The sequence below is a fragment of the Pangasianodon hypophthalmus genome, chromosome 27, assembly GCF_027358585.1.
Source record: "Pangasianodon hypophthalmus isolate fPanHyp1 chromosome 27, fPanHyp1.pri, whole genome shotgun sequence".
NCBI classification, from domain to species: Eukaryota; Metazoa; Chordata; class Actinopteri; order Siluriformes; family Pangasiidae; genus Pangasianodon; species Pangasianodon hypophthalmus.
Window position 1 is genome coordinate 17,762,327 of NC_069736.1, and position 12,093 is coordinate 17,774,419.

At 38.4% G+C, this 12,093-nt stretch overlaps 2 protein-coding genes across 2 annotated transcripts; one reads left to right on the forward strand and one right to left on the reverse strand.

Moving 5' to 3' along the window:
* Window positions 1-415: 415 nt before the first annotated feature.
* On the reverse strand, window positions 416-4,082 carry si:dkey-237j10.2 (uncharacterized protein LOC568721 homolog). The gene is made up of 3 exons (XM_026921905.3): window positions 3,822-4,082; window positions 2,205-2,385; window positions 416-1,437 (listed from the first exon to the last, which is right to left on the reverse strand). The coding sequence occupies exons 2-3, from the start codon at window positions 2,377-2,379 to the stop codon at window positions 803-805; spliced, it is 810 nt and encodes a 269-aa protein (XP_026777706.1). The 5' UTR covers window positions 2,380-2,385; window positions 3,822-4,082; the 3' UTR covers window positions 416-802.
* A 2,492-nt stretch (window positions 4,083-6,574) lies between these two features.
* hmgn7 (high mobility group nucleosomal binding domain 7) lies at window positions 6,575-12,083 on the forward strand. The gene is made up of 6 exons (XM_026921906.3): window positions 6,575-6,769; window positions 8,082-8,108; window positions 8,256-8,285; window positions 9,126-9,173; window positions 9,485-9,592; window positions 11,204-12,083. Exons 1-6 carry the CDS (start codon window positions 6,755-6,757, stop codon window positions 11,261-11,263), a joined length of 288 nt encoding a protein of 95 aa, XP_026777707.1. The 5' UTR covers window positions 6,575-6,754; the 3' UTR covers window positions 11,264-12,083.
* Window positions 12,084-12,093: the final 10 nt, after the last annotated feature.

Consider the following 12,093-nt stretch of genomic DNA (forward strand, 5'->3'; position numbering starts at 1 on the left):
ACTTATTTTTAAATGGACATTTTAAAGTTCACCTCTTTTTTTTTAATTGACTCTTTTATTTAATGCTGAATTCTTATCTTTTTTAAAGTTGACCAAAGTTGATTCGTTATTCGTTATTCGATTTCTCGTTAATAAAATGAACTCTTTCATTTAATGTTCACTCCTTTTTAAAGCTGACTCTTTATTTAAAGCTGACTTTTTTAAAATAAAGATTTATAAAGTTTTGTTTTGTAAGGATTCTTTTTTAGGTGCCTTACCTTCAGGGCTACTGCACTTTTCTGTTTCCAAAGCTCAAAATATGAAAGGAAAGAATATTAATTAGTGATAATCATCCGCTCCAGTAGGCACTTTAGGACCCCTGACCGATTAACAAGACGTGGTTGATTTGTTTAGGTAACACTGAGACAGCTCATGATTGTCTGTAAAAGTGTAATTTAATTGGAAACTTACAAGCAATCAAAGTAATCAGCAGTCAGCAATACAGCGATTAATGAAATCAAAAAAAGGAAGTAACTGCTATGGAAAATGAGGGAAAATGAAAGCGTTTACTTGCACTTGTTGCGTTTTACTTTACATTTATATTGATGATTTTTATGTTTTTTTAAATATTTATTAGAATTTAATAATATTTATTAATATAATTATTAATTAAGTGACTTAAGTGATGTACAATCAAAGCCTAACACTAACAGTAAAAGTAAAACTTACTACATGGATCCAAAACCTCTGAGATACTACTGTCTTTTTATAAAAATAAAGAATTAAAGGACTAGTTTCTACCGATATGGACATGCGTGTGCGTTCAGGATTCAGGCTCTTGTTGGTAGGAAATACGCAGCAAAGGTGTGCTAAAGTGTGAAGTGGGCGGGGCTGAACAGGTGCTCAAGTATCTGACGCTGCTCCGGCTTTGGCTGGAGTGCAGCTCGTTCTCCTGAGCGGCCGTGTTCCTGTCACACGTGCCGCAGATTCCCGGCACCACGCTAGCGCTTATCGAGGACGAGTCACACCGCGCCAGGCTGTCCTGCATGTGCTGCCGATAGACCTCCATCAGCTGCGTCTCCAGAAAGCCATTCAGCATGGAGTTGGTGAGCCTCTGCTCCTTCCCGAGGCTTCTCATGCTGTCTATGACCAGGTAGCCCTCGTCTGCCTCGCTGTGGTCCTCTTGCAGCTCCCCAGGCTCCATCGAGGCCTCCAGGGAGCCGAGATCCTCAGAGTTCAGCAGAGGACCTTGGGATTGTGGAGTCGGGTTCAGGGGACCCACAGTGCCTCCTGCTAGCTGCAGGTCTGGGTAAGCTTTGTAGAAGCTCGGGCAGTACAAAGAGCTGTAGACCTCCAGGCCCCAGAGATCCTCAACGCTGCTGCTGGGGATTGGGAGAGCCATACTGGGCAGTGAGGTCAGGCGAGGCCCAGGCTTCTCAGGGCCTTCAGGACGATTGGCTGGATGGTAAAAAGGAACATGTTTTAGAGTCCAAAATTAAGTTCCACTACTAAGAACTAATACAAACATTAATACATTTTTGTATATTTCAACTTTATGTATCAATATAATAAATATATAGTGTATGGGACAATAAGGTGTGCACACTCAACACCAGAATTTTGCTCCAATTAATTTTGTAAGAAGAGAAGTGAATAAATGTGCATGTGGCAAAAACTTAAAGTTACAGCTTGGCCTCTGACTGTTAAAAATCTCTGACACTGGAGACTCCTTCCATTAATGTTAAATAAACATCACCAAATCACTGATTATACGTGTGGAGCGTCTGCCGTAAAATCCCTGTGAATGAGCTGTTACTATAGAAACGATAACGTATTAGGATATAAAACTGTGATTTGCAGCTATGCTGCTGTCAGAGAAAATTAATCAGCACATTCTGACCAATCACAGTCCAGAATTAGACAGCTCTGTGGCATTATTCTTATAATAGATAGACTTTTGTTTCATTCAGAAGTTTCTCACCGCTAAACACGCATATAAAAGGATGTGTCTCATTTATGTGTTCCTCCTGAATAAGAATCAGCTGATTACGACATTTTCTTGGTAGTCACCTCCACACTGGTACACTTCCTCTTTTCTAGAAATCAGCGTGCCTTAAATGGTAGACTACGACTACCTCCCATCTTCATTATATAGTGTTTCTATTAGTGCATTATTAACAAGCATTTACTCCCAAATGCAAAACCACATTTCCCAGAGTCCTCACCTCGCAGTGGCCGAGGTGCCCGGGGCGATCTGGAGCTCAGGCGAGTCGCTGCAGTTTCCGGTGGAGGGACGGTGCGTGAGAGTGTGTGCAACAGTGTGTTCCTCTTGGAGAGGATTGCGTGTTCAGGGTTTTCCTCTGTGTATTTCAGGACATGGAGGAATGCCTCGCCAAGCATGATGACCTACACACACACACACACACACACACACACACATAAAACACACACATCCATTTAGATTGTGCTTATTTCCATTAATTTAATTTTTTAGCCAAATCTGACAAGAGAAGACAACTTGAAATTTGTTAAAAAAGTATAGACCTAGACTTGATTTTAAATTAATCTTATATATTTATTTTGTAATGAGAAATATATTACATCAATTTTCCTATAATCATGATATTTTCACTTGGCAAGAAATTTTTTTTGAGTGTGTGTTTTTGTGCACAACAATGTACAATGGCTGGAAAAGAAAATGTTTTCAGTGTCTTAACAAGTGTAAGTCTGTTGAGTTGAAAAAGTAAGCGCAAAGCCTCCACTTCCTCATCGAAACTCTTTTATTTTTTTCACAGTTACACAGTCACTCGTCATGGCACTACCTTCCAGATAAGAATGGAGTGCATTTGCAAACAAGGAGATAATAATAGCAGCACTTGCGAACGAGCAAGAATCTCAACTGATTTCTGAAGTGGGCTGAAGTGGCTCTTGGTCGTTTGCGACTGTGTAATATTAGTGACGATGCTGTGCATTCATTTGCATGAAGAGACTCACAGGCTTCCTGTGGAAAAACAGCTAAAGAAACCAACCATCCAATAATCACAAGATTGTATGAATATAATATAACAGCAACAACAATAATAATAATGGTATGCATTTGTCTAATGTGTCTAATGTGAACTATAAAGCTGTAATTGCACCATTAGCGGCGTCAGTGATTATTATTTTTTTTTTTAGACTGGACAAGAGCTGTTAACTGCAAAATGTCTAAAACATGTTCAAGCAGAAGAGTTCCTAAAACAGAATCAAATCCCTGCATAAAGCTGCTAAATGCAGAATCCAATCTAAACATAGAGCTGGTAAAGTAGTAAAATCCAATCCAAACAAAAAGCTAAAGCAGAAATCCAAGAATGGAGAATCTAGTCCAAGCACTGAGCCGTTAACGGAGCAGAAACTGGTCTAGGAATAAAGTGAATCCAATCTAAGGATTAACCTTTAAGGCAGAATTAGACCTAAGAATTAAGGTTTTAAAGCAGAATCCAATCTGAATATGGTTTTTAAAGCAGAATCCAATCTAAGGATAAAGTGTTTAAAGCAGAATCCAATCTGAATATGGTTTTTATGCAGAATCCAATCCAAGGATAATGTTTTAAAAGCAGAATCCAATCTAAGTATAAAGGTTTTAAAGCAGAATCCAATCTAAGGATAAAGGTCTTAATGCAGAATCCAATCTAAGAATAAAGTTTTTAAAGCAGAATCCAGTCCAAGCATAGAGCATAAAATAGAAAATGCAATCCAATCATAGAACTGTTCTAATCAAACCTAGACATACAACTTTTAAAGCATAATCTAAGGCACAGGTTTGCAATGAGAGAGAGAGAGAGAGAGAGAGAGAGACCTACCAGAGTGCTTGAATTAACTTCTCCTTCTTTTACCAGTAAAGCCAAACACAACAAGCAAAAACAATCGTTCTATCTCTATTTTGGTTTAATTCAGTCCATCAGTTATTCTGTGTCTCCATCCTTCCTTCAGTGTAAAGAATGAACTCTCCTGCTTTCTGTCCTTCTCAAGTTACAAGCCCTCTGTTCCTCTTACTATCAAATATAAACTCAAGCGTGTGTCAAATTAACACTTGTCGACTAAAAGCAGTGTATATAAAGGGGAAGTGGGGACACACACACACACACACACACACAAACAGAGAGATTGACTGTCAGCCTGTTCTACATAAAGCGGAACTGAGAAAAAGGCCTTTCACACAATCCTGTATGAAAATCACACAGTTACGCAGTGAGGCAAAAAAAAGATGAAAAGGAAACATGCTTTATTTAGGCATTAGGCATTATTCCAGGAAATGGCCATTTAAAAAGTTGAAATAATTTAACAAGCTCCAAATACAATGTAATACAAGTTAAAATGCAAAGTGCTGTTACACAGTGAAATAAGACTTTGTGTTTTTCATCAGTGTATCTTCAGTGTAGTTATCTCTAATCAGAAAGTGGGCGTTTTCTGGTTAAGGTTCTGCGCTAATGTCTGAAAAGTTCAAATATCTGAACTGCCAGAAAAATGTTGATTGGCCCTTAAACCTCAGATGGGATTGGATTCTCCCATAACTGCTCTAAGATTGGATTAAATTCTAACTTAACAGCTCTTTACTTATCAGCTTTTGCTTTGACATCTGTATACTTAGATTGGATTCTGCTTTAAGAGCTTGAATGTCTGGATTGGTTTTTAACAGCTTTATGATCAGACTGAATTCTACATTAACAGCTATTCACTTGGATTCTACTTTAACAACTCTATGCTTGGATCGGATTCTCCTTTAACAGCTCTATATTTGGGTTAAGTTCTGCTTAAACTGCTTTTTTAAAATTGGATTCTCCTTTAACAGCTCTACACTTGGATTGGATTCTAATTAAACAGATTTGGGCTTGGACTGGATCCTGTTTTAATAGCTCTATATTAGGATTTGGTTCTGCTTTAAGTTATATAGATGATTCTGCTTTAATAGCCCTATGTTTGGATTGGATTCAGATTTAACAGCTGTATGCTTGGATTGGATTCTATTGTAACAGCTTTAGGCCTGGACTGGATTCTACTTTAACAGCTCTATCTTAGATTGGATTTTGCTTTAAAAACTCTATATGTTTTGATTGGGTTCTGCTTTGCTTAGTTTGGCTTCTGCTTCAACAACCCTATGCTTGGATTGGATTCTGCTTTAACAACCCTATGCTTGGATTGGATTCTGCTTTAACAACCCTATGCTTGGATTGAGTTCTATTTTCTTTAGGTATGGATTGGATTCTGCATTAACAGCTCTATATTTGGATTGGGTTCTGATTTGCTTAGATTGGATTCTGCTTTAACAGCTGAACACCACGTTGTAGATCACTAACTAGCTGAGCCGAGTCTCATAAAATTTTTTCTCATGAATATGACATATGCCATTAATATGACGCTGGAAAAAGGTGAGCGAGAAAATAACCTTGTGTTCTTTTACCATTACTGTTATCTTTCATGGTTGAGATTTTTGAAATTTTATTCTTGCATTAAATGCCATTATAACTGTGCTACCAATAACATCAGCCTGTGACAACTGCTAACTTCTCATGGGCATAACCAAAATACAGCAACAACCATCAAACATTTAATGTGTTTCAGGGTAGAGGTTTCCTTTAATTGGGGTTGGGGAGAAGCACGGTGGCTTAGTGGTTAGCACTGTTGCCTCGCACCTCCAGGGCTGTGGGTTTGAATCCCACCTCCACCCTGTGTGGTATGTTCTCCCTGTGCTCCAGGGGTTTCCTCCCCAGTCCAAAGACATGCACTGTAGGATGACTGTGATGTGTGAATGTGTGTGCGATAGACTGGTACCCGGTTGAGTGCGTCCTCTGCCTTGTGGCCCCCTGAATCCCCTGGGAGGGAAAATGGAGGGAAGAAGAAGAGGAGGAGATTTCCTTTAATGGACAAAAAAAATTGTACTATAACAAAATTCTAAATAAACACGCTAAACCAAAGCTACACTGTGGAAGTCAGAAAATGTTGGTTGCCCTTTTCATTGAGGATGTGAGCTATATAACTACGAGCTCTATAACTTACACAAGTGCTTCAGTTACTTTAAAAGTAAATAAAATAAATAAAAACTGCTTTCAGATACAGTTTGTGAGGAAACAACAACTTCCAACATGATGTGGGGCTCGTTCTCAGAACATCACCTTACTTTTCTAAAGAGTAGGTGAAAATAAAAAAGGAAACAAGTGTTGTATTTTATCACACTGTTTAGCATGGCAGTATGGCGCTCAGGTCGTTGCCATGGCGACAAGCTTTGACGTTCTGTTTAGCACAGAAATATTTTTATAATTTTTTTTTACGTGTATAATTGTTCCTGATTAAATACAGATGGCTCAATTACGGCTTTTTTATTTTGGTTTAAAAAAAAAAAAAGAAAGAAAAAGGCTTTTTTTTAGACATAACTGAAGGAGATGTACGACAGTGCGCGAGCGGTGACAGATTCCCGTCAAGGATTTCGCGCCTAAACCGCGTTGAGAGTTCAGAATGGTTCGTTTGCGGCACATTCAGACCGCTTCTGATTGGTCAATCCGGATGTCAGTCACTATTTGCTCCGCCCCTTCACCCTCCCCATTCAACCACTGGTTCTAATGTAGCCCAGCTTCAGTGTTTACTACAGAATTAGTGCATAGCGGACGACAGTCTTTCCCCTGATCTGTGAACTCCGACTCTGTATATATATATATATTATATATATATACATATATATATATAAAGATAACCTTTCAGTTTTTGCATAAAAGAAGAAAATTTATCCAAAAAGCTCAACATGCCCAAGAGAAAGGTATGTAGAAAAGCCGAGCACGGCATGCGGATATACTTTTGCCCTTACAAATCAGTCGTGAAATTAGGAAGCCCTCGAGACTGCAAGGCTTTTGGGTTTTTTTATAGAAATATCCTTTGGACTTTTCTAGAATCTGAGAGCTTAGACTAAACCGTGGTGCATTTTCGGATTTTTCGGAGTGCTCGCTGTATTTTTTTGCTCGCCGCCGGTGTGAAGAGGGACAGGGTTTTGTGTCTGTGGGCAGGAGTCAGTCAGGCAGGCAGCTCCATGCCTGTGTAGCCGCAGCAGCCATGCTGTAACGCTAACGTTACTTCCCCCCCGCTCTCTCTCTCTCTCTCTCTCCCTCTCTCTCTCACTCACACTCTCTCTCTCACTCTCTTTTCTCGAAGGCGCCACAAAAAACGGCGAGTTATAAGCGCCCTGGTGCCTCAATCACCGCCGAAAAGGCACCAAAAAATACTTGGAGGGCTCTATTTTGGTCAGGAGTAGCGATTAGTCTCGCAGAAGGTCGCTTCGAGGAATAATTTTAATACGTTTTCTTTGTTCGCCTGAAGACAGAGGGGGTGTCATGGCGCCTTCTTACCGCCAGATGGCAGTGGAGAGCTCGCGCACCTCGCGCCCCTCCCCCCTACCACTTTTTTTTTTTTTTTTTTTTAGTCTCCGCGCTAAATACCTGCACGGATCCGAGTTCCAAACAACGCGCCACGGCCTACAGAGGCGCCCTACGTAGGGTGCAAGTGGCTACATTTTGACAGCGTGTAGTGCACTATTGAGCTCATAAAGCGCTGTTTTGGCGCACAGCCTTTAATCGAACAAGTTTTTTAAAAACAAACTGGCTATACAGATTAACAGTGAAGTACATTTTCAAACATTTGTAACATTCATTTTTAAGTTTTTAAGCGTTTTGATTAAACTAATTTAATTAAGAAAACTTCACAATATAATAATAATAATAATAATAATTATTATTATTATATGTAGTTTTGCAACTGCACTGTATACTGGAATCATGTAATATCAATATTAAATATAAATTGCATCACAATACAGCTTTAGTATAATTTACATATTTTGCAAGTGGGTCAGAATAAATATGTATGTTAAATTTTTTTTTTTTTAATTTAAAGCACAAATTTAAAAATCGAATTAAAGCAACATTTATTTCTTTGGGTTTTTTGAGCCTTTTCTGATACACTGTTAACAAACCTAAAGATCACGATACAGATCGTTTATGGCGTCATTTTAGCCGTTTTGTCCTCCTCTAAATTCCTCCCTCGCTAACTGTCCTCTTCTTTCTTGTGTTTATTCGTAGGGAACTGACGGAGAGGTGAAGGAGGAGGTAATGACATTCACTTCGGCATGTTTTCTCTGGTTTTGTTTGCTTTTTGTAAAGTTCAGTCTGTTATCTGTGCTCACCTGTCTATAAAAAACACTGTGTGTGTGTGTGTGTGTGTGTGTGTGTGTGTGTGTGTGTATGTCTTCATAGCCTCAGAGAAGGTCTGCCAGGTTATCAGCAGTAAGTATCTCTTTTTTTTCTTACCACATAGTGATAGAACTATAAAACTATTAAAAAAAATAAATAAATGTGTTTAATAACAAAGTAACATGCAGAAACATTTGATTGTTTTCCTATAACATCATGTCCCAATGTGATTTTATTCCTCTTACACCACAGCAATTCACTAACACTTACATTATTTTATATATTAAAGAATGCAGTCATACCTTTTTTTTTATCCATTTATAGTTACCAAAAAAACCAACAACAAAAAAAAAAAAAAACGCAGCTTGTCGCGTAACTGAGAAACCACAAAGCGTAAACTCCCCTGTCCTGGAGCTGTCAGAAAACTGTTACAGCTTTACCTCTGATACTGGAGACTCCTTCCATAGATGTTAATTTACTGTCTCCTTACTTCAAGGAAACTTGTTAATGTTTTTTTTTTTTTTTTTTTTTTTTTTTAAAGTTCCTCTGTATGAGCTGTTACTATAGAAACGATAACGTGTTATAATATAAACCTGTGATTTGCAGCTGCTGTTATAGGAAATGAATCAGCACCTTCTGACCAATCAGAGAGAGAGAGAGAGAGAGATATATAAAAAAATAAATGAGAGAGATATTCACTCTGAATATTTGGTGATTTAAAAAGCTGGAGGTTTAAAGACTGAATTTAGAGTTCAGATTTTCCCAACCTGTTGATTCGTGTCCAACATGGCCACCGTGATCGCTCCGTGATCTCTCCAGCGCACAAGAAATGTGTGTTCTGGTGAAACGAGACAACGGCTGACGTTTCGTTAGTTCTGTAACGACGCTTTGTGTTGAATAAATGAATAAATTAATTGTTTTTGTTGCCCTTAGAAACCGACTCCTCCTAAACCTGAACCCAAACCCAAGAAAACACCTAAGGTGAGAACCAAAGTCTGGACTTTTTAATCAAAATGCTGATTTATATTCCAGCAACACACACACACACACACACACACACACACACAGTGTTATTGCTGTATCGTATCAGAGATGCAGTTCTGTCCTCCGTGTCGTCAGATGTTCACAGAACTCTCGTTACTGATTCATTCTCACTTTTTTAATTACCTGCTTCTCTGTACTTTTTTTTTGTAATCATTTTTTTGATGATGTGGCTGTGCTGTTTTTTTTTTTCTTTTTCTTTAAACTTTTAACATCTTAGAAATGAAAAATCATGTCTGTCTCTCTTTCAGAAAGAGAAGGAAGTGAACGATAAAAAGGAGGACAAAAAGACGAAGGCGAAGAACGAGGAGACCAAGGAGGAGAACCAGTCAGAAAATGGAGAGACCAAGACTAATGAGGTACACACACACACACACACACACACACATGTACATAAATATTGCCATCAGTTTTTTTTTTTTTTTTTTTTTTTTTTTTTTTAAACTTACTTCTGGAGAGTTATGTGAATACAGAATTTGAAAATGTATTCAATATATTGTATTTTAATCATTTAAAAGCCACTTTGACTATAAACCTTACAGATGAGAGTGTGTAACGTCACCTTTCATCACTGCAGGAGCGATAAAATGAGCAAACTCTGGACCTCTGCTGCGCCCGGTCACCTGTTTAGTGAAAAAAATCCCAGATGTTGAATATTTCAATATTTTTTTCCCCCTTGAAATTGCAATGACGACAAAAAAAAAAAAACCAATTTAACAGTTTGTGTTGTATTTGTTTTGAGTTAGGACTGCCTATAAAAGTGACAAAAGTTACTAGAAATCAAATCTGTTGTTTTTTTACCCCTCATAATAACGATGGTTTTGAATAACACACAAGCTTCAGTAAAAAGGCAAATTCACTGGAACATATTCCTCCAGCATAGACGGAGCTTCAGCTGTTTTAGCTAGCCAAGCTCCGCCCACACTGATTGATTGATTGATTGATTGATTGACGTCTTTCTACAGATTATTACAAGACCAAGTTTGAGACAGTCGTGTAAAACTCATAAGATTTGTTGGAAAATTGCTTTTACAGAAGAACAGTAAGATTTGCATAAAGTTCAGACGGGTTCTCTGTGATACGAAAAACTTTATACGGTTCTGTCACCTCATTTAAGGGAAATGAATAAACTATAAAAATAAAAGTATATACGTATGAAACAGATAAAGGCACTAAGCTAAAATCCAGAGTTAATAAATACAGTAAGTAAAATTTAAACGTGTGTAACAGATCAGTTTTTATTCTTTTACACACAAATAAACACTTTGACTGTGAGACTCTTCTTGGCCGGATCGGTTACCGAGTGTGTCAAAGTTCTGAATAAAATGATTTAGTAAGAAACATTTCAAATTGGACATGAAATAAAAATAAAATAAAGAAAATTGTGTGCAAAAGTTTACACTTCCTGCTGGTGGAGAGAAAAAAAAAGGGAACTACCTCTTTAAAAAAAAAAAAAAAAAAAACAATCATTATTTATTCTGAAGCAAGCCTGCAATCCAAAGCATTAGGGAATAGTTTGGAATATTTTGGATATTACAGCTGAGAGGAAGGTTAAAGATGGATGTACAAGTTTTTATGGAATATTTATTTTAAACCGGAGGCTGTAAACGTCCCTCAGTTGTTCGATATGAACGTCAGCCTTCAGGCTTCAAACGTGTCTAAGCCGATCAGCTATGTTTGAGGTAAGAGGAAAAGAAACGGTGTAAATTCCAGTTTTGGCCAACCTACTCCTTTAAGAAGTTTTATATTCCTGTGTTCGGAATGACGTGACCGGTTCTGACGACTAATAAAGCTCTCAAACGTTTCAGAGCATCAAACCAGGACAGTGGAGCAGAAAATGATTTATTGACCGAAATGCCAACTTAATGAAGGTTGAATTTCTGAAAGTGCTTCTTGACACGAAGCGCAGTTCCGATTGGTGCAGGTGATCCAGTCTGACCCGTGATTGGTCCATTTCTGTCGCCATGCAGGTTGAGAAGACTCCAGAGGCAGTGCCGGAGCCAGAGAAGGAGGAGACTAAGGCCGAGTAGCATCCCACCCGTCCATCCATTCTTATTCTTTCTTTCCCCATCAGTCCGACCTTTTCTTCCTTCCCTCCATCCCTCCATCCCCCTCTCTCCCTCCCTCTCCCTCCCTCTTTTCCCTCTTTTCCAGCAGGTTTCTAGCCCTAGACGGACCCCTCTCTCCACAAACCGTCACCAGAGGAATATTTTTATCAACAATTTTGTAAATACTGGTTCAGGTTTTTAGCACAAAAATGCGAACGAAGGGGGTTTTCAGACGGGGTTCTTCTAAGTTGTCCCCAATACGAGCTGTACGCAAAGGCGGCACTTCAGTTTTGTCTTTGCTCTTATTTTGTTTCTTTTAATTTGTGTTTTTATTTTGTTTTAACGGACGGTCCTGTATCTCAAGGCGTTGGTCCTGCATTGCTGGGTGGGGTGTGTGTGGGTGTGTGTGTGTGTGTGTGTGTTGTGTCTGTCTGTCTGTCTGTCTGTCTGTTAGCGATTATATTCTTATCTTGGAGTTTTTGCCCAGTTTGCTGTTCATTTGGAAATTTTTCTTTTAGAACAAAATCATTGGTATAAGAACTCTAGCTGATAGCTCCCCATGCTTTGGGATAAATCACGGCACCAAAACGATGCGATGAAACAAAAGTAAATCTGGAAAACTGGGATTGTTTTGGGTTTGGGCGGGAATTGCATCTTTGTGGGATTTTTGTTTTTTTCTTTTTGGAAATTATGGGGTTTTAAAAAGAAATCAGATGTTTTGTGAAGTTTTTTTAAACACTGAGAATTCATTTGTGAAAAAAGTAGCGTGCCCTGAAACTCACTCAATAAAACCATCATTGGAGTTTTCCTCA

Bases quoted from the DNA above. Each gene is read 5' to 3' on its own strand.
- si:dkey-237j10.2 (XM_026921905.3), bottom strand. From the start codon at position 2,379: ATGCTTGGCGAGGCATTCCTCCATGTCCTGAAATACACAGAGGAAAAC. The intron at 1,438-2,204 runs GTGAGGACTCTG...TTTACCATCCAG, and splicing joins GGCACCTCGGCCACTGCGAG to CCAATCGTCCTGAAGGCCCT.
- hmgn7 (XM_026921906.3), top strand. The intron at 8,109-8,255 runs GTAATGACATTC...ATGTCTTCATAG, and splicing joins ACGGAGAGGTGAAGGAGGAG to CCTCAGAGAAGGTCTGCCAG. The intron at 8,286-9,125 runs GTAAGTATCTCT...TGTTGCCCTTAG, and splicing joins GGTCTGCCAGGTTATCAGCA to AAACCGACTCCTCCTAAACC.